We start from the raw sequence: 22,500 nt of genomic DNA, 5'->3' as shown, positions 1-22,500 counted from the left end.
GCTCGTTGATTGGTCGTTGAACAAGCCTATGAAAGGGCGCTTACTTACCCCCCGCTTACTTGGGATAAACATCAGAGAAAATAAAGGCCATTGTCTGCAGGTTTTCATGCATTTCAACATAGTTAGTCGATTTCAAGGATGAAAAATGGCCACTTTGGGGTAGACGAGGGAGCCTAACTGGAAGTTCAAAACTTGAAAGAGGATGAATCGTCTCTTTCTTCTGATTTCCTTAAGCTTTGTCTTGTATTTCATATTACCCACCGCGGGTTCCCTGAACTTTTACATCAACAGCACAGAAGCCAAGAAAATTATCGGTGTGTTGCTTGCGCACCTTCAGCATATAAGGAGTCATCAATTTGTTGCTGAAGGAGTATTTTGTTTTAACAAGGTTTTTGCGTTTTTGTAGGGTTCGAAGGCGATATCTACTATGTCAGAGACGGACAAATTCAAGTCAATGCCGTCAATTTTAACATGACTATTCCCCCTCGGGTGAACTGCTTGAAGTTTACTTGGTACTCCAAACAAATACCTTCAAATCGTATGGTAAGTTGAAATGGAACTAATAGGGAGGCTATGTATTGATTTACCTTTTGATCGCCGAGTTAACGGAACCTGTGGTATGTCTTACGTGTAAAGGACGTCGTAGAACTTGCAGTTGTGAACGAACGTAGCGTCGTTCGCTTCAAGAAACAGCTGTCTACTGATATGAGTGATATCTGGCTTTAATTTAGAGTCACTCGTCTGTCGATAGGATTGAGTTTTCATGACCTGCTGCGCAAATAAACTTTGTTTATATTTGATTAAGACTTGAACAGTTGAAACTTTGTTCTGTGATTCTAATTGGGTGATGTTTAACAATTATTCCATGAGTGCGCATTGGATATGAGTTGGCTATATATAATCACCTCATTTCGAGTAAACACTAATGGCATAATTGTTTTAGTACATACTTCTCGATTAGAACATCAAGGTAAACATTTGTGTTCTGCTCACACGATCTTAAAACGCAAAATTATCGACAGCGAGAATTACTAGCTTTTGAACTTCACAGTTTTGTACCACTGAATATGTTTATGCTGTTGCTTTCTTTGTGGCTTCCTGGATGGCATTGTCGAAAAGTTGCTGTATTTCAGAGGGAGACACTTCTCCAAACCTGTTCTTTTCAGCCATTTTCCCGGAACAAAACTTTTTTTTGACACACGGACACTTGGGGCACTGCTTTCCAAAACCTTGGTTATTATCAGATAAGCAGGATTTGGCAAGCCAATCAGAAAGCTAGAAATGCAATAACCAGGAGTTGAGTATATACAAAATCATAACATGGTCAATATATTTGAAAACCATGCTGGTTCATCAACAAGAGTACAGGCTACACTTGTGTTATTGCCCATCCTGTTCACTATGTTTACAAATATCTAAGGAAAAAGTGCTGTTGTTTTGATTTAGTAACTGCCTATTCTTCCTTGCAGGGTTATTATTACAGCTTACAAGTCAAATCAGACACTCCTGATCTTTTGCTCAAACCAGGTGTGAACATTGCACAAGTGGGTGTTATTCCAAAAACGAAGAAAGGTGAGTTGATGATTGATGACAGTATACAATAATTACACTGTAAATTACAGTCTAGGCACCTAAGATTTATTACTGTTATCAGACAGTTACATTTCAAATGCTAACTTCTGTGTGTGCAAGTGGAATGTTGTCAGTAAGGTTTTATCCTTACAGAAACTGAATCATGGGTAGTACAATATTGAAAGGTTTTCCTGTTGTAAGGGTGACCAATTATGGTAATATCTATAGTGAAAGGATAAACTGGTAATTAAAGATTGCTCACTGAAAAGACATGGCTGAAGAAATTAAATTTTAATTACTCCTTTTTGGAACTTTTTTTGTTCACACTTCTCTTTGTCTAGAATCATTGATGACAAAGTTATCATGCAACGTAGGTCTTTTTTATGTTCAACTTCTGCTAGTCATTTACCTGTCAGATATGAAAATATTAGTGAGTCTCAATTCTTTGATTTTTGTAACTTGAGATACAATGCATAGTGATATCCTTCTAATGTTCTGAACACTGAGTGCCAACTGTGTTGTAGATTGTTGTTAACATTGTAAGGTATTTCCTAAAATGGCTTTATAAGTCCTGTCTCAGACATTCAAGTTTTCCTTGTCCTAAACCAAACATATGTTTGACACATGGAAAGTTGAATGTCTAAGACAGGCTTTACAAAGCCAATTTAGGCACCCTTTTCATCACCTAGCGTTAGAATGAAACCTTCAGGTGTCAATATTAGGAGAGAATGAGCTAAAGTGGATGTCGATGTTGTTAACTGGAACAGGTTCCCCATTGATAATTGAGTGCGTGTAAAATTGCCTGGTGTAAATGTAAAATCTACAATAATAAATATTATTGTGCAATAGACATTTTTGCTGATAGTCGTGTACAGCGGCCATTTTGATTTGTATTGTTTCAAAAGACATTATGGGATGCTCAGGGGGCAAATTAATAAGTACATGTATTTGCCCCCTGGACATCCCATAATAGTTATTTGAAATCAAACTGGGTTCTGTATCTGCAAAAAGGCTCTATTGGAACGGGTCAAGCTGAACATGATTTTTGTTGGACAGACCTGCTGTTCTTTTGACTGGTCCAGTTGATTGGAACATCAAAAGTTCAAAATTAATGTAATTTAACACATTGACTCCTAGGATTGAAATTCAACAGATTTTACTCTGTCTAACGCCAGACGATTTTACTTGTCAACTGGGGGCATCGTAAGGTGGCATGTCTCAGATAAAGAGAGCCAAAGCACCAAGAAAAAGGCATTATTCAGGCCTCGAAATTGCGACCAATACAGTCGCATTTGCGACTAAATTTTTCCCTTTGCGACTAGAATATCTGGAGAAGTCGCAAATTTGCGACTTGTTGTCAACTTCGCTCTTTCGAAACAAAAGGGTTAGCAGTTGCCACTTTGCTGCTACTTTTGCTAAAATAAATAAATGCCAAAATTACTTTGTTTCTCGCTGTGAATTTTCTCTAGGAATATAGCGTAATTGTAGAGTAATTTAGCTGCGATGTTAGGTGCACAGCTTCATTCCTTCGATCATTCGCCACTTTCAGACTCTGTGTTCCTTATATCGCATGGTAGACTGTTCCATAATGTGGCACCATTGTACATGTACAGTAGCTAAAGCTTTTTTGGTAATAATTAGTGCGCGGTAATGGCACATTGAGCTTATTTTCAGAGTCCCTGAGGTCATAAGCAGAGTCACGCCACATAAACTTTGAATACAGATACTCTGGAGCTAGCCCGTGCAGACATCTAAACATCATGGTGGCTTCATGAATTTCCTGCTGGCGTGTACTTTAGATGTACTTTAGCCAAATTGAACAAATTGGGTCACAGGAAGTCCATTTGTTTTTTTTGTAAAGACTTAGTTACTTTGTCACTGTGATAATAGAAATGGTTTCATACATTTGTGGTTTTGTTGTCAAGAGTTAACTTCTGCTAAATACAGTAAGTATCTGACTCAACTTTGTACTTAAATTATTTGAGGTGACACAAAGAAGTAAGTTCAGCACATTAATTGTTTTACGTTTGAACCAACCTGATAGCAGGGCTCAAAATTAACAAAAAAATCCAGTCGCATTTTGCGATAAGATACGAAAATTTAGTCACAATTTCGCAAATTTTAGTCGCAAAATCGCCGCGCTGCATTGTGTTGTCAGTGGTTTAGCAGAAAAATATGAGCCCGCAGTACTTGTGTGTTAAGAAACTGCTGAAAATGGCAACTAATCGAAGGAATGGAGCTGTGCACGTAACATCGCAACTAAATTACTATACAATTACGCTACCTTCAGAGAAAATTCACAGCGCGAAACAAAATAATTTTGTCATTTATTTATTTATTTGTTTATTGTAGCAAAAGTAGCAGCAAAGTGGCAACTACTAACCCTTTTGTTTCGAAAGAACGAAGGTGACAACAAGTCGCAAAGGGAAAAATTTAGTCGCAAATGCGACCGTATTGGTCGCAATTTCAAGCCCTGGATAGTGGTACAAACATTCCCCCAAAAAATTAAAAGTTTTAAATCCACAGTAACTGGCAGAAATTAATACTATGAATATTTTGGTGTCTCCCTTCAGAATTTTGCGTGAATATGACTTGCAGAGGAACAAAGCATGGCACAGCCCACTTACTCATTCAGATTAACATCACTACTTCAGACTTGCCGTTTTCTCAAGATTACAAGGTGTTAAACATGAGGAGGATAAAAACATGTCAAAAAGGTGAGTAATCAATAAGTTGGCTACATGTAGAAAGTAGTCCATGTTGTTGCTTGTGAGGCAGTGCGTCTCAGTGGTTAGGGTGCTTTTTTTTTATTTTGCCTTTATTACAGCTTTACACCTAGGACGTGTACATCAATTACATAGAAAATAAAATAACAAAATTATTACAAACAGTGTACACTTAGACATAATACAACCAGAGTACTTACATTTCTACATTACATATATCACATCATTTATCAACAAAATAGCTTTTCCATCAGTTTCCACTTACTTAAGAATTTTTACTGATAGGAAACGTCACATGCCAATAATTTTTTAATTTTATAAATTATGAAACTATAGGTAGCTTTGTACGCCAGTATAATTGGGGTTATGCGGTGTCCTTCCATTTTACATTTATATTTGAAAAACTTGACTACTAAAATAATACAGTTACATGTAATTGCATTTTTGCAAGGCAAACAGTTTGTGTATCCTAAGAGAACAGATTCGAGGGAGAACTTGACGTCAATTTTGGTTACCGTATTTACCCGTGTATAAGTCGACTTTTTATGGCCTCAAAAGAAGCTCCAAAAGTCGCCCTCAACTTATCCACGGGTCAAAGATTTTGAGCCAAGTTCCAGCTAAGTAATCTATTCAAATTTAACATAATAATGTTGTCTTGGGCATAACAAACGCAGTGGACAAAAGCCGATACATTGTAAAAGACTTCAAAATGAATGACAAAAGACTTCAAAATGAATGTAAGCAATTCCAGTTGAAATGAAAAAGGGTTTGTCCAACTCTAAAGATACTCACAAGCACAAATATAAAATAGACACTGGAAATTTTCGTTTTCCAAAGGCGGAAAGCTTTAAAAGTTATTTCTGTTTCTTTGAATAAAACACGATCGTTCAACGGCTTAGTAACCTGGTGCAATACCTCGTGTTTGCGTTCAAGCATCGTCACTCGTGTCTGCGTGAAAATGCTGCTTGGTAATGATTGTTTTTTATTCTTTATACAAACCTGGCAGACTTAAATGCTTTTGCAAACTTCGTATTGTTTGGTTTATGAGTTTTGTTTTGTTTGTCATTTGAGAAATTGTAAGTCAAGGACCAATTAAACCTTGCATATTTTCGCATCGTTCGCAAGTTATTTTCAAAGATTGACTCCTGCTTCTGTGATGTTGCATTGTGCTTATCCTCTTAAGCCCTTTATCCTTGAACAACGAAACAGGTGAGTTTCAGGTTAATACGTTCGATTTTCTGAGAACTTTTTCGAAACTCAAGGACAAAATGTCCGCAAATACAACAGTTGCTGAACAACAAGACTATTCAGCGCTTGAGGCCCTGATGTTTTTGTGTATCCACATTTCCAGAAATCGAAGAATACAAGATTAGTGTCCCATGAACATTTGACAAAGAAATTAAGAAATTTGCGTTTTTTGCCATCAAAAATGGGGGATCGACTTATACATGGGATCGACTTATACACGGGTAAATACGGTACCTCCCAAATCCAATTAGTGAGGGTGCTCCATAGTGGAAAGATCTGGTTACAATACCAAAAGAGGTGCTCTACGGCTTCAGGTTTTTTATCATAGAAAAACCACTCATTGTGATCCTCAATACCCATGTTCATTAGCAATACATGTGTGCCAATAGTTCTATGGATCCTCTGAATAAATTAACCTTTGGTGTAGGTGTAGCTCGGTTGGTTACATGTAGCATGCTGTTTTTGGAGCAAGAGGTCCCCAGTTTGATCCTCAGTGACTTCAACCTCTGTTTCAACTCTCCTCTGATCTGTGTAGCTATGGCTTTTAATACCCAAAACTCATTAATAATTCATGAGCCTAACATCCTATCGAAACACCGATAAAATGTCACGTGTATGAGCTTTATATCCTGATAAAACACTCCTCGTTAGTATTCTTTATGTAAAGAATACTAATAAGTTAGTATTCTTTATGTAAAGAATACTAATAAGGCATAGCTTGTTTTTCTTGTACGCTAATATTCACCTCTCACAATTTGAACCATTGTTTTGAATGTTTTTTAAGCCGTTCAAAAAACTTGCAGCACATGTTTTATCGGGTCTAAAAACACTTGGCTACGTCTCATGTTTTTAAACCCCGATAAAACACTACTGCTCGTTTTTTAAACATTACGTAAAATGGAGCACTGATAGAGGGAGGGGGGGGGGGGCGAGGGGTGGTAAAGGGCGCACAGTCTGCTTCCATTGATACCAACCTTGCAGCTGAAGGAGCTACCAATGTTAAATAAAAGTGACTTTACTTACTTTACTTTAATAAAACAACTGCGTCTTCAAGTGGAGGTTTGGTGCCTGAGACATCCTGGAGCTTCCACTATTGGCAGCCAGCTCCAGCTTATATGTATCTTGTGCAATGTAAACTTCTGTTATGTTAAATAATAAACCTACAAAAAAAAAAAAAAAAGATGGAGACTGCACTGATGGCTGGCAAAACCTGACAACGCAGCCATACATGTAAGCCTGAACGCGCCCGTGAAGACAGGCACTCATCACACTGATTAACAGTGGAAAGTAGAGGGGGGAAGGGAGGAAAAATAATGCTAAATGCTTCTTTTTCCTGCCACACCAATGAATAAGCACTACAACCAAAAGCACAAGGAATCTGACCCATGTGCAAATATAACAAAACCACTGACAACAGTGGCTCCTAGTTGTTGACTCAGTTAAATTGCATTTAACTTCATTTTCACGTACTACTATAATTATGTATGTAACATGCATTTACATGAATTTTGTATACTTGTTTCTTAATGCATTATAATAATTATCATTCTTTTAATCAGTTGATGTCATTGCCAACACCAAGGCCCCAATACTTTCCAGGCATGAAGGTAGGTAACTGATGGTGCAACTGTAATATTATAAAACAATCAATATAGATTATTTCTTTTTTTTTTTTTTGCATTTATGTGCAATATACATGTAGTATGACCCAACAAAAGTAAAATCTCCAACAGGCAAGCAAAATAGCAGATTTAACCCATAGACTCTTAGGAGTGAGACTTAAATTAATCTGTCTAATGCCACTCAGTTTTACTTGTCAGTTGGTGGGGAGGGGGGAGGGGGGATTGACAAGTTGTCAGCTAGGTTATTCCATATCCTGACAGCCATAATTATTGATGAAGCTTCTGTCAAGAGAGTCAATGTTGGCCACAGGAATGGATAGAGGGTGCTATGGATGAGATGCGCTAAAAAGTTTGGTCTGGCACCTCAGTTATGGAAGGGGGAGCATGCCAGAAAATTCTTGTTGTCACCAGGGAACAATCCACACAATCGACTTTGTTTCAGTTACATTTTTGGAAGTCAAATATTATGATAGTGCAGTATGGTTTTTTTTCCTTTTTGCAGATTCCGAACAAAGTACCCTTTCTATTCCTATGGACAAAACCACAGTTTTCTACATCGCAGTGGGCGTGGCCTGTAGTATCATTCTCATCATTGCTCTTGCAGTTGCTGCTATTCATGTACACTCCATGCCAAGTCCTAACAAGGAGTCTAGGTTGGTTTGCAAGGATCAGAGTATTCTCACAAACCCACAACATTTCCTTAAATGTACACTTGCCCCTCTTAAGGAGATACGTATTACATTGCCAAAGGCCTACATAATGTAAAGAAAACACTCTTAAGGTCTGGATGATAGCAGACATGTTACAATTTAAAGAAACAACACAATTTTTTTTTTAAAAACATGTTTCAACAGAAGATGATGACAGAATATTCTGTTGAAGTATGTTTTTTAAAAAGGTTGGATTCTTTCTCAAAATAAAAACACTGTAAGCTGTTAAGTTGAAAGTCAGCCTTAAAAGCTGTGTTATTACAGGCCAGAAAAGCATGTTATTCAAAAACAACGGACAAAAATAATTGGTTGCTCATGCAGACATTGAGATTCTGTGATATTTTTATTTTTATTTTTATTTCAATTCAGGGACTCAAACCCAGGCCACTTTTTTATGATTAAACCCTTCCTCCACTGATAGTGATACTTATAGATTTTACTCTGGCTAATTCCGATTGAATTCACTCACCGATTGGGGGCTCTTTATAATGGTAATGGGTCTGAGCGGTTAATGTACCAATTGTAATGGTTATGATTAAGGTGTGAATTTGTTTAGAAATCAAAGGAGAAATCAGTTTGATTTAAACCTCATACTACATGTATGCATGCACTTGTAGTGAGTTAAGTTTTTGTTGTTTGTTTTCTGAGCAGTGATATTGATGCTGATGGTACAGGGCACTCTAATCTGTCCAAAACCCCACTGATTGCTGTTCAACAGCCAAATCAAGCAGCTGCCAATCAAGGTAATTTCAGCAGAAAATCAGTGACATTGCAGAGGAAATGAGTAAAAAAATGAGTGCCTAACTTATACTTCAGACACGAATCAAGTAAACAAATACATACTTAAAGACTTCTTACTAACCGAGCTCAAGGTCCGTACTGTAAGTTACGAGCCAAGTTTTTTACGTTGATTTATGGCCAAGTGCAAACTGCACAGAAACAAGGGTCCTTAATTTACAGTATGGACCGATAAAACAGAGTTGTATTGTATCTCTGAGGTCTGCAGGAAAGTAACTACATGTAGTTGAGGTCACTGCCACAAATGATGAGCTTGCATAAAATTGTGAAAAACGAAAACATCTTAATGGCTTTTTCAATACCCGGTAGTTGCTTTCAAGATTCAAACAGTTTCACAAGTTTATTTCACATAAACAACATGAAAAACTTGCTAGAAAAATGTTGTATACATCAAAATTTCAAATTTAGTGGGCTGTACTGTAGAATGTGGCTCAGTAAATTATCCAGTCATAGTGCTTGTACTATCTCACTGAAAGATATGATAATAGTATTATAATATTTATTATGGTTGATATAATTATATGATCAAGTGACACCACTGTATTTAGAATGTGATGAATGCAATCCCCTTACTGATCCAAAGCAGGGATCACATTATACCCCAAACAAGAAAAGGGAGTACTTTCTGACCAGGGTTCATGGTAATCAAATCTACTGAACATCCTCCTTGGGATCTTTGATTGAACAAAGTTGCTTCAGAAAGAAGGAGATTTATCTTGATGAGAGGAAATTGCTTTCACTGGATGCCAACAATAACTATAGCCTGTTCGTAGTCAATTAAGTGCCTCTTTGACTTGTAGAGAAAAATCACCTCCTTCCATAATCGAGACATTTCGAGCCGTCATCCATATGCTACAAGAGGACAGTGATAGCACCTTCATGCTACACTGGAATATAACTTAAATTGAAAGCGAGTCCCTAATCATGTGAATGTTGCAGGAAAATTTGGTCCTAAGTCAAACCCATTTTGATCGCAGTTAATCTTGTTTTAACCATGGCAAAAACTCCAGTTTAACCTGTTATCTGATTTTTCTACCCTTTTTATAGAAGCATCGACTTTCTTGGGTGTTGTTTGTACTGAACCAATATTTTTTATTTTCTTAAGTACTAGAGGAAAATCCAACAGCCCAAATCAGCCTCATTCCAACGAATGACACTGGCAATCTTAATGTACCTGTAAAAGCTGATTTCCAGCCTGGCCCAACATTAAATAATCTAAACAAAACTACCACTACATCAAATGTTACAAATGGAGATGTACCTCTTGCAAGACCAAGGTTACCAGGAGGTCTACCTGTAATAGAAAGCACATTAAGCATTACACCCAGTGATGGTTATTACAGTGGAGGAGGACTGCAGTCAACGCAGAAGGGAAAATATCGCAACAGGGACATGAAAACAGAGCTGCAGGATTTGACAGTAGAAATGGACAGAATAACTTTAGGGGAACTTTTACAAGAAGGTACGAAAAGTCAGTTGCAGTGATAGAATTGCAATGTACTTTCTCTGAAACAGTTACAGTACGCACCATTCTTGCTTCCCTTCGAGTACTTTCAGTAAAGGAAAAAGGAAAGTGTCTAGTCGTTCTAGCGCTGGAGCACGAACTGGGGACACTGTATTTAAACTGAAAGTAACATTTAACACAAATCTCCAGAAATGCATTTGATTAGATGCAGACCCAGTTTTGGCGTCCAACATGAAGTGTCCCATCACATGTAAGCATTTTCTACCTATTTCTGATAGGAAGGTTAGAGTAAAGGTTAGCATTACTTTTAGGTCAGGGTAAATGCATCAGTTCATCCTTACATGTACGTGTACATGTAAAGAGCAGCATTTGGGGGACTTTTTGTGACGTTGATTGTCTGTAATCTGAGACACGAGTGATGTTGAAGTTGGGAAAAGAGCAAGGATACAATTAGTAAAATTGGCGTGCATCTAATTAGGGGTATTTCCGGACATTTTATCTGCCTTCGAGGGTAGGGATTTGGGTCACCTTTGGAGAGATTAAGCATTATGTGTATGGCAAACAGCAAGGGTGCGTTTGATTGACCCTATTTGGAATAAGGGGGTATTTACATGAGACCGGGATGAACTCAGACAGTATGAACTTGTATCAGCATGAAATTTTTGCAGCTGTTTACATGAAACTGGGACAAAACCGGTGCCTGGCTTCAGGACTAAATTTTATGTTTTCTCTAATAAATATATGGCTGATCCAAAAGCATACAGGATTGAAATTTCTGGAACCGGCCTCAGACCTGTATGAGAATTTCTTGTCTCGGTCCCGCAACCGAGACGAGTTCATTGTTGGGGCCGGTCTCATGTAAATGCATAAAAAGAAATGTATGGAGGCAGAATATGAACCCATGCTGGTCTGAGTTCGTCCTGGTCTCATATACAGTAAGTACCCCCTAACAATATACATGTAATATAATAAAATTAAATTAAAGCAAATCAAATCAAATAATTGGTTTCTTTTAAGAGATGGGAAAACCAGAGGACTGATAAAAACCTCTTTTGGTAGAGTCAAGAACCAACAAACTCAAATCATGTGACACATTCATACTTACTGAACAACTCCCCATAGGGGCTTTTCAAGGTCAGTGCTCAAACCACTGGGCAGCACTGCCTCCTCATAAAATGTGTGTATTTTGTATTTAATACAAATACACACGTACATTTTTTAAAGGTGAATCCAAAATTGCAGTAAAACTAATATCTCTGATGGCCATGATGCTATCACGTATCATGGGAAATATCCCTTTCATTTCGACCTTAAAATTACTAAATTAATTTTCATTGACCATTTCATTTTTAAATCTGGATCACCGCAGTGGGATAAAAATGTATTAAATTTTAAAAGAAAAATGAGCCACACTCAGTTATTAATTTTACGGGGTTCATCGAAAATGCAAGGGGACATTTTGAAAACGTTGGCCCGACGTTTTCAAGTTGGCATTCATTTTAATCTTGGCTACGCGTAACCAAAAACACTTAAGAATGGTTTCTGTGAGCTAAAATAGCCGTTTTGAAGAAACTTTGGCCATCAATTTTCGTTTGCCATCAGTAAACAGGTCTCCTTTGCTTTCCAGATTTTTACGAATTTTCCATGACGTTGCCCCTTTAAAGGGAAGACCACTAGAATGCAGAAAGTCCACTTCCAGTTGCTGTCTGTCACGGAAACACTTGTGTTTAAATTCCCTAAGTGAAGGTCCCTGCAACCTTATTCTTTATTCCTATGCACTTCAGACTCATTAGGCCCTGATTGTCAGATATTGTGGTTGTAGTTACAGTAAGTTCAACAACGTCTTCATACTTTCTTCTTCGCTTACAAGGCTCCATTTTGTTCTCTTTTCTCAAGGAACATTTGCTCGTATCTACAGTGGAGTCCTAACAGGACCTGGAGAAAAACAACAGCGGAGTGTTTTAGTTAAAACTGTTTCTGGTTTGGCGTCCTCAGAGCAAGTAAATTTGTTGCTGATAGAAAGTTCAATGTTAAAGGACTTCACTCATAAAAATCTGTTACCTGTCATGGCAGTTTGTTTGGAGGACGAGAAACAACCCTTAGTGATGTTTCCTTTCATGAACAGAGGAAATTTGAAATTGTTCATTAAGAAATCTAGATCACCTGAAGGAGGATCTAAGGCAAGTAAATAATTTATTTGATATGGGGCCGTGAGTTAGACCTACAATAGGCTTGAATGCTGATAGAAGCAACGATCATTTGATTGCTCTAAACACCTTTTGACCCGCTTTCCTACAGTGCGTAAACCATTTGGAAAGATTTGTGGTGCATTCATAGGCTAGTTATATGTCAACCCAAGTATAAAAAAATGTCTATATTGTTGGAATGAACATCACAGGTTGGTTTGCAAGGCGTAAATAAACTTCGGACTTAAGGTTGCTAAAAAGATTGATTTTATACTGAACATCAAAAGGGCTCAGACACTATTTTTTAATTCCTCTTCTTCTAGTCACTGACAACAGCAGATCTTGTTCATGTTGCCATTCAAATCGCTAAAGGGCTGCAGTACCTAGCAAGACGAAGAGTTGTTCACAAAGATGTGGCTGCAAGAAACTGTGTGTAAGCAGATAAAAATATCATTTCTTTCTCAGTTATCGCGATCCGGTAGTGTTAAAGGGTTGGAGAAAACTGATGTATCAAGTAGAGTTTTACTGGAGAGATGTATAATTCAAGGGAATACTTGCAGTCCAGTGGTATCCCTTGAAGTCCTGTCTGCCAAGAATCCTGCTACAGATGTATCCTAAACCATTCTGTGAGGCTGTTTGAATAATCTATTAAGCTCGTGTTCGACTCTTTTTCACTCTAACGATTTTAGCCAATCACGATTTAATGTAATGAAGCAGTAGACAACACCTAACATCTGCAAAGATATGTCACATGTCGTACGCAACAGTAAGATGAAAAGAAGTCAAAAGTAACTTGCAATTTTCTGCTTTGTTTTAACCCAGTTGGTAACTCTTTTATCAAATTTAATTTTTGGGTACGATCTGCACCTATGCATTGCTAAAGTTTTTGCACTCACAGTATGTCCAGGATCGCGGCAACATTTGATAGTGATTGGTTTACAGTAGCGTTTCAGTGAACATTAGGGAGTTTTAGCAAAGACGACAGGTACGGCTACGGCAACGCCACAAAGCAAGAATGTTATTGGTTGAAAAAGGAAAAATACTCGTGCTGCACGTGAAACACGAATTTCCGTGCATTTCTTTGCCGTACTCCACAAAACAACAACGTGAAATCACCAAATTTTAGGTTTTGACGACAACGTGAGCATATGACAATGAAAAAGTCATTTTCAGTTTTGACTTTAAAACCGTTCGTACCCATCCAGTTACAGGATAGTTCGCCAGTATTGTACAATGTGACGGATTAATCGCGAAATACTTGCGATAGCGCTAAGTTATATTTTGGACTAACGTTTTCATTGCTGTAGCCGTCGTCTTTGCTAAAACTCCCTATTGTTGTAAGCTTAGGGTGTAACGTGTGTACTTTGGAAGGAGGGTCGGGTAGGGGGACATGAGGCCATCGGCTTCAGGATTGGATAAACATCATATTAAGTTAGGGAGATTGGTTGGCAGACAGGGCTCCATAAGTGAGTTCATCTTCTTATCTTGCAATCCTAGGCCAAAAAAAAAGGTGAAAGTTATGCCTTGTTTACTGCTTGAAATGTGGCTTCAAATTGCCGAAAAAAACTTAACTTTTCTTTTTACTTGCAGAATTGATGATGATCACAATGTCAAAGTGACTGACTGTGCCTTGTCTAGAGACTTGTTTCCTCAAGATTATTGTTGTCTTGGAGACAATGAGAATAGACCCGTCAAATGGATGGCCGTTGAAAGCTTGGAACATGGCCGATACACTGTGGCCAGTGATGCGGTAAGTCAAGAGGTGTAGGGTTAGTTCATCCGTGTAATCTCGTCAAATGAGTGGCCCTTGGGGCCCTTGCCGCCCCAGGTGCAAAAGTAAATGATGGATAACGAGTCGTGTGCAGGAACGATCATCACCATCATCTCTGCTCTAGTCCTAAGCAAGTTGTTCTATTGCTCTACAGTTTGGTAAAACACAACTGCCCCAAACATCAAGAAGCTTCAAGCTGTTCAGAATTTCGCGTGCAGAGTTTCGTAGTGATATGAATAACGCGAACTCGTAATGAAGTCCTCGTAGCCGACGTCGTCCTCGTTTCGTAAGCTCTCTACCCCGACCGTTTTCATGGTAATGGTCCGTACTGTAAAATCTCGACCGAAACCCAACCAATCAGAGTGCTTTATTTAGCTTGAGAATAGAGTGTTTTCGCTCATGTGACGAGCAGACATATTTGCATACTAAAACAAAAGGAAGAATTTTCATGAAAATAGAGTTCAATTCCCAAAAGAATATTTCACTCCTCCATCATGGCCCTTGCTTCTTTGTTTCATTCTTCCAAGTATGCCCACCGTGACGTCATGTGAAAACACTCTATTGCTTGGCATATAATTAATCTTTCTTTTTTCTCTCTCTCTCTCGTGTTGTTTGTCTTGGCCTTGTCTACAATCACAGTGGGCTTACGGTGTTCTCCTTTGGGAACTTATGACACTGGGACAGCAGCCATACGGAAATATTGATGCCTTCGAAATGCTGAACTTTCTCAAACAAGGACACAGGATTTCACAGCCAGTGAATTGTCCAGATGAACTGTTTACTGTCATTGCTTGTTGTTGGGCATTGTCAGAGGATGAGCGACCGAGCTTTGGTCAGCTCATTGTGTGCTTAACTGACTTTTTGAATGCTTTGAGCAATTTCGTCTGAGAGAGAACAACATGGAGCCGAAAGTGGTCGAAAAGAAACTCAGAGGAAGAAGCTTCTGTCGGGATTTCTCAAGCTCATCAGTTTATTCTAACTCAGGGCGGCAAGCTCTGAGAAAAGTTGACGCTAGAAAAATGAGTGGATCCTGTTGCTTGGAAATAAAGACATCTTTACGATGTTGCAGTAAGCTTTCCTCCAATAACGCAAAAATGGCTTTCTCTTCTGAACGTTCTTTACGAAAACAAGTGTGTGGAAAGTGCAAGGAAAGGATATAATCTTTCAGCTGTAAGTTTTAATTCCTGAGGTTCAGGACTTCATGGTCCTCTTAATCAAACAAAGGTTAGCTCAGACCGCGGCTTTCAACAATCATTTCTATTTTAAAATCATTTGAGCTGCAGAACGTTCTAGAAGTGTGTTGTTTCAAGTAGATGAATGCTTTTCTCTTCTCGACAATAAAGTAGACAGTGAACAGTCTTTGTATAGTTGAATTGGCTGAAAACAATTGGCTGCAGCTTAACTCTTTTTGAAAATAATATAATCATCGCATTATATATTTCAAGTTGCTGGTCAGTGTCACTGGTCTGTCCAAAGATGCAAGAAATTAGATGCCGCCCATTTTGGTGTCCAACACGAAGTATCCCTTCCGATTACATGAGCCGGGCTCAAGTTTGCTATTACATGGACAAATGTCAGCGCTGTTAGTCGAGATCACGATGTTACGATGCCCGGATGCACGGGGATCCCTGCTAACCGGGCTGAGATTTTTCCATGTAATTGCGTTCACCGGGACAGCCAGGTTAGCCGCGCCAGCGATTTCTAACCACATTACTCCACTTTGGAGCAAAATGGCCCACGGAATAGTCGTGTTTTTTTTAATTTATGTTTAAAGTAAGAGATGTATAAGATAGCAAACCTCAAGGCATCTTTAAATGGTAAAATGGTGAATTTTAATAACAATTTAGCGAGATAAACGTCACTCCACTTCTTCTTGTTGTCCTTTTTCACAAAACATATTCTAAATTTAACCCAAGCCGGGCTGGCCCACCTCATGTAAAACCGGGCTGAAACTCATCCCAGCAAACGCGACCAGCCCTGCAGCCCTGCTCATGTAATCGGTTCCTAAGTCTAAGCATTTGCTACATATCTCTAGTAATGAGGTAAGTGCAAGGCTCAGTTTTACTTTTGGCGAGGGTAGATGCAGCTGTTTCTCTTTCACTTGAGGACCAGGGACACTTTGTGACGTTAACATTCAAATGACTGATGTTGAGGTTGGGAAGAAGAGCCATCCTCGTTCCCAGGGTCTCCATTGTCTCTCCTCATCGACAAAGCCGAAGGCCCTGGGAACCAGGTTGTAGAAGAGCAAAGGGGCACTTATAACGCAACCACGTGCAACCAATTACTTGAATTTCTAGACATTCTTTGTAAGGGAGAAGATCGAGGATTCCTCCTACGTGAAGTCTTAACGACTCCGGCAATTATACTGAACAAATGCAAGGCCGAAGTGTTCCTAGAAAAGGTAACACAAAATGCCATAACAACTCAAGCGCGGAATATTGGATAAACAGTACAGGTTTCTTGGTCTGCTATCAACATCAAAGTACTTGGTGGTCAATGACAATTTGGATTTTTGAGGCGGGAGACCTCCGGTAAGCCGTCTGACCTGCTTTCCAGTAGTGATCAGAAAAAAGATCGCGTAGGAATCTATCAGCAGTGTAAAACCCCTTCATCTTAAAGAATAGATGATGGCGATGAAATAAAAGATACATTGGAAGGGGGCGTGACTCCAAGCTCACAATTAGGGCATTTTCCCTCAGAAACACAGAAAACCAACTTGCGCGGTGGTTTTGGTCACATCCAACCGTCAGTCATATTATGAAATAGACCAATTTCGATATATTAAAATTAACTGCTACACAAAAGGCATCACCACGAGGCTCTGGGGAATTAATTTAAGGATTTGTATGAGTTTATTTCCCAGAGACACGAGATGATGCCTTTGGCTTAGGACTGAATTTTAATATATCGAAGGTGGGCTATGAAGCCCAACGGAACTATCCTCTTCATTAGTGATTCAGAAGAATATACCGGTATGTTTGTGCTGACCACTGTCGGGGTATTTTTGCATGGAGATGGAGGAACCCTAGGAACATGTGCATGGAGATGGAGGAACCCTAGGAACATGTGGTGACCCGCCTAAGTATGCCCGCCTCCTCTTATTCATTGATTAGGGACCTTAAGCACGCGCGATTCTGAGACGCGGACGGGAACCGGAAGTGACCTGTTTTCCCTTTCAGCTTGTCTTCACTCAACCACATTTATAGTGCTAAGTATCATTTCTCCATTAGAGATGATTAGTGTAAATATCTAGGAGACACCACTGTCCTGGCACGCGAAATGTTCTCTTCCGGTTGCCGTCCGCGTCTCAAAAACTCGGGTGCTTAAGCTCCCTATTGTACCTGACGTCACGGCGGCCATGTTTTTTCTCAAATTTTTTCTTTCCAGTCCTCCGAATTACGTCACCAGATCACCTGGTTATTATTATTATTATGCAAAGTTTGAGCTAAATTTTTCTATTGTTTTGGCACCATCATCGCCGTCTTATCACGTGAGTGCAATCAAAGAATAATAAATATATCATTTTAATTTGAAGTGTGAGGTCTCTCGCCTACAAGAGACCATATTCGTATTCTCAGTATTGGACTGGAACTACAATCATAGACAAAAGTAGTTGGGAAGGTTATGTAAATGAACCACACCAGAACTGTATTGCAACCCACTTCTGTTAAAGCTCAAAAGAAATAATTTCACTTTCTTTTACATAGCCCCCCTCCCCCCTATTCAATGTTGGAAGGTAACTCAACAATTTCCCACTAAAACCATTCAGTTTTTCACAACATTGAAGGAGGGGGGAGGGGAGAGAAGCAATGAAGAGTCAAAAGTGCTAACCTTCCCAACAGTTTTGTCTAGGATTGTAGCTTGCAATGGAGGCTAATGCGGGGTAATCTTTTCAAATGCAAATACTTTTTAATAGAGTCCCCCGCATTAGCCTCCATAGTAAGCTAGTTTCAGTCCAATAATGAGAATACGAATATGGACGGTCTATTGTAGGTTGGTTAGGTAGCAGGGGTCGAGTTTTGCCTTGTAAACTTCTCAAGGTGGGGCAACCCGCCTGGCTCGGGTCAGGACCATGTTTCATCTGCAAGTGCATCAAAGGAGGTTTTGCATAATTAAAAGTGACAGTAAAAAGCCTCAGCGCTGAAAAGTTTTAGCAAGACCATCTAGTGAAAAGAAAAGAGCAGTGACCGCCAAAATGCGTGGTTTGCCTGTCATTTGTCTGTCTGAGTGCCTAGCGACCACGTAATAACCTCCAGAAACTTTACCCCGCTGGGGTGGGAAGTTTACTTGTCACGTAGACTCTTTCGCCTGGGGCTCCCACGTAAACAGGCCCTCATTCAGTGATAATAAGCTTCCTGATCCGATGTTGAGATACCGTGTATCTCTTTCCAACTTCCAATACCGGACGCTACTCGACTTTTTTTCAGAGATGAGGTTAATTGTGCCTGTTGCGCACTTACTTTTCTATACTGGATGCCTAAAGCGATGGAGCCGTTGTCATGGCACACTTGCCGCTTCGGCCCTTTAAACCAGTTGTGCTCGTGATTCTTGCGTGTATCTCCGTGGTAATTTAAGACCTTGCTAAAATGATTTTATTTCAGCACTTAATCGTATATTTGTTATGGTTGAACACTTGTTTAGACAGGAAACATGATTCCATTTTCATTTTAGTGATGTTCATTTGTTTCGAATTTTCCGCACAAAGTGAAAACGACATATTGTAAAAATTATTTTGCTCGGCACGCGACTGATATCGAGTTTTTCTTAATTAGAAAGAATTTCATACAGGCGGGACACAAAGTTACAGAAAAGCTGAATTGGTGTATTGCATGTCTCGCTTTAAACAGTAAACAAGAAAGTATGAATTAGGGTCGATAAAGTTAGGCCATCAAATCTCATGTCTTATTCTGTCATTACCCGCCCCCTCAATCATTTTTCAAAGCCGAGATCTTCAGTTTTTTTTTTTTCGCAAAGTTCAGTGTTAAAATTTGGATTTGGATGAGCCTATTGGTGAATTAACTCACCATTAACTGCTTATGCTATTGGACCTCTCCTGTTTGACCTTACTTCTGAAACAGTTAATTGAAACGAAATTCAGTACTGCCTAATTTGATCTTACTGTCGAAAAATCACCTTTGCATTGCTTTGCAAAGAGAGGTTGCTTAGATGTCAGCTATCCGATCAAATCCACGGAATGAATCTTACCGGCATAGGTACCGAGGATGTTTCAACGAACTCTAACAGAAAGCACTGGTAGTTTCATAAAAAAATCTGGAGTAAGAAAACTTTTCTTATTTACCACATAAGACAGGTTTTTTGCATCGTCTCTGTTTTCAATTGTGTGCAATGACTTGGTGCATTTTGAAAAGCGGTGGAAAAAAAGAAACTTTATTTAAGTGTCTAATCTGTTTTCAATTGTGTGCAATGACTTGGTGCATTTTGAAAAGCGGTGGAAAGAAAGAAACTTTATTTAAGTGTCTAATCTAGCGCTGAAGAGCACTAATCGGGGACACTGTAAATTGAAATTAACATGTTAACGCAAATCAAACAAATTTTGGTTTTTAAGGAGAGGGGAAAACCGGAGTACTTGGAGAAAAACCTCTCGGTGCAGAGTAGAGAAGCAACAAACTCAACCCAAATATGACGCCGAGTGTGGGAATCGAACCCGGGCCACATTGGTGGGAGGCGAGTGCTCTCACCAATGCGCCATCCCGGCACCCCGAAAAAGACAGTAGCTGGATTTTTTTAACTGGATATTACATGTAACGAAATAAAACTTATGAAACCCTCTTTTCCTCTCCGAAAATGCTAACTAATACTCAAATCATGACTACATTTGAGTCTTCGAACAACCAAAGGGATTAAACTTCTTCAAAATATTGAACGGAAGTGAAATACCCACGAACAAAACAGCAACTTTTTGGAGGTCCTCAGAAAAGGCAATTCATCTTCATCTTCTCTGGTTTGCCCATGTTGCAAAGAAAAATGACTGGCTTCCCAACCCCCGACGCATGAGTTTTTATTTTTCTAAATTCAAAGCTACTAGGTTGACCACATTACCGTATCAGGAGATCCTCGTAGGAGAAATTAATCAGCCAAAGCAATTTGGTTCAGTCAACATAATTTTTTTTCACAGAGGCGGAAGTAATAAACCTTGAGTAATATCTAAAATTGTGATTGTTTAAAAAGTAATTTACGTTTGGTAAACCGAGAATGTGTCTTAATTGCTACCTTGTATTGTAAAAAGTAATGTAAAAACGTTAAGAGAATTCTTTAAGAAAGATATTGGGATTTGCTCGCGATATCTCTTTGTATTCGTTTTGTAAACCGATTCGTTTTAGCGGCATTGTCCGAGTTTAGGCACACTCTTTTGCACCGCAAACAAGGAACAAAAGTGACCATACGCAACCAATCTTGGTAAACGAAGCTTAGGCAGGAAGTTTACTTTCTTTATTCTCTCGAACTGTCACCTTTGACAGCTAAAAAGCAAACAATTTGAACTGTGCGCTTTCAGCTGCTCTTTAGTATAAATCGTGGAAGGGCACTGAACATTTGTGCACACAAGTAAGAAGCTCACGACACATGAAACTAAGTTCTTGGTCAGCTATGAAGTCTTCTTGGAGCTTTCGTATTTTTGTAATCATTGCTTTGTTGGCAAGTAAGTAGTTGGTGGTTACGCTTTGATTCATGATCCAAACGTTACGGCTTCGGTTACATTTTTCAGGTGGAATTAATACTATGTCATTCACGAACTCCTAGGCTAGGACTTTATTTGAAATGAATATAAAACAGTATTTTAGGAGAGTGCTAGTCAGTAGCTTTCGTTTAAGAACCATCTTGTACCACACACTGTACAACAACACAGGAAAGTACTTTTCTCATTGGCTTTCATTTAAATGGACTCGCTAAAGAAGTTTATAACCAGACTCAAAATTTGGAGAAATGTCGCGGAGCAGAATAAAAAAGAAATGCTGCTTAGTAGGTTTAATATGATTGCGTCCACAAACTGAAAGGCTAGAAACACGTCTTGCACAGCCTGACGTAAACAGCACCAAAGGAGAGTTCTTGTCAGAATTTCACCCGAAGACTAGAATCACCCTGCCCAGCGCACAAAACCGTCTGCAGCGCCTTAACCAGGAAGTGCTGATGACTAATCATGGTAGGCATAACTTCGAACTAACCTGTCTCGCAGTTTGGTAAATTTCGGATTTAGAAAGTACCTTTTAAGATCACGAATATACTATTCTATAACTTTCAATTGATTGGTCACACCACGACTCTCTTGGTTCGCACATGCAATGGTAGCAATTAGTTGCAACAATCCTCAACGTTCGTCTGGCAAAAAGGATCAAGACAACGCACACTTCCTTACGCCGTACGTATGACCAAGGTTACTGCTTTGTAACGTTTTTGCATTTTTGTTCGTAGCCCGAAAATATAGGCTCGCACTCTATTCTGGGATGGGATGAAAAATTACCTCTCGGACCCCCTTCTCCAAAAAAGAAAACGTGCCTACAGTTAGAATTCTTCAAATAAAAAGTAACTGTGATTCTCATTGTTGAAACTGAGATTCAAGGTGAGGCAGTAGACATATTGCGCTGTAAGTTATGTATGCACTTCAAAATGATACATTGTTTCCTCCTCGTTTAATTACCAACAGTGCTCACCAAAGAAGCAAAGCAAAGCGAACTGAAAGTAGTTGTCTCAAAAGGTAGGTTTGTACGGCAAATTAAAGTAAAAGGGTTTTTAATTTCGAAGTCAAATCAAAAGTAAATGGTTTGTGTCAATAAGATTCTATTCTGCTTCTACTTTCTATTTGATTAGGAGTCGACGCAACGTTTCTGACCAATCACCAATCGAGTCAATAAGATGTTCCCACTCATGCACGTGATCACCAACAATGTTTTGCAGCCGAAACAACCAATCATTTCCAAACTCACACTGACCTTTGCTCAAGGCGTGTCGATGTGCGAGACTCAGTCTTAATTAATATCAGCATTAAAGAGGGTTGCCGTTTCTTTGTTTAAGACACCAAACATGGCCCCAATCACGTGATGTGGAAACGATCCAGGGGCCCGTAAGTCCCGAAAAGCCATTTGTGAAACTGTCAACCGCTTGTTTTGGAGAGCCGATGTATTGACATACGTTGTTTCAAGGTAACAAAACGCAAAATGACTTTGAAGTTTCACGACTTAAATCCTATCCGATCTTGAGATGCAGAGGGAATCGGACACCCGAAAATGGCCCGTAAAATTTCGGGACCTTCCGCGAGAAACGGTGCCCCTGGAGACCGGTCAATTTACTATTCTTTTGCACTAATGTTACTAAGACTTACTGCTTATTGTTTACATGTTCTTTAGAGATTTTTCCCTTTGTAAAGAGGCTAGAAAGGCGTATTAGAG

General features: G+C 39.1%; 2 protein-coding genes across 2 annotated transcripts in view; both read left to right on the top strand.

Annotated features, from left to right (window-relative positions):
* Positions 1-61: 61 nt before the first annotated feature.
* On the top strand, positions 62-15,457 carry LOC137982153 (tyrosine-protein kinase RYK-like). Its single transcript, XM_068829217.1, has 12 exons — positions 62-314; positions 407-543; positions 1,470-1,572; positions 4,146-4,289; positions 7,106-7,153; positions 7,671-7,821; positions 8,530-8,621; positions 9,782-10,138; positions 12,038-12,321; positions 12,651-12,760; positions 13,918-14,077; positions 14,738-15,457. The coding sequence occupies exons 1-12, from the start codon at positions 203-205 to the stop codon at positions 14,984-14,986; spliced, it is 1,947 nt and encodes a 648-aa protein (XP_068685318.1). The 5' UTR covers positions 62-202; the 3' UTR covers positions 14,987-15,457.
* Positions 15,458-20,629: 5,172 nt separating this feature from the next.
* LOC137982155 (lysyl oxidase homolog 2-like) overlaps positions 20,630-22,500 on the top strand; it is a 17,351-nt gene continuing 15,480 nt past the window's right edge. The window contains exons 1-2 of the mRNA XM_068829218.1: positions 20,630-20,756; positions 21,759-21,809. Of these exons, the coding sequence (XP_068685319.1) occupies positions 20,681-20,756; positions 21,759-21,809 (127 nt within the window). The 5' untranslated portion in view covers positions 20,630-20,680. The remainder of the gene's footprint in view (positions 20,757-21,758; positions 21,810-22,500) is intronic.

The sequence above is a fragment of the Montipora foliosa genome, chromosome 13 (genome assembly GCF_036669935.1).
Source record: "Montipora foliosa isolate CH-2021 chromosome 13, ASM3666993v2, whole genome shotgun sequence".
Lineage (NCBI taxonomy): Eukaryota > Metazoa > Cnidaria > Anthozoa > Scleractinia > Acroporidae > Montipora > Montipora foliosa.
The sequence above is the reverse complement of the archived record's forward strand: the minus strand, read 5'-3'. Positions and strand labels throughout refer to the sequence as shown.

What these genes read in the sequence shown, in the direction of transcription:
- LOC137982153 (XM_068829217.1), top strand. Translation starts at nt 203, where the DNA reads ATGAATCGTCTCTTTCTTCTGATTTCCTTAAGCTTTGTCTTGTATTTC. An exon ending in AAATACCTTCAAATCGTATG is followed by an intron (nt 544 to 1,469) that starts GTAAGTTGAAAT and finishes TCTTCCTTGCAG; the next exon opens with GGTTATTATTACAGCTTACA. An exon ending in AGTCCTAACAAGGAGTCTAG is followed by an intron (nt 7,822 to 8,529) that starts GTTGGTTTGCAA and finishes TTTTCTGAGCAG; the next exon opens with TGATATTGATGCTGATGGTA.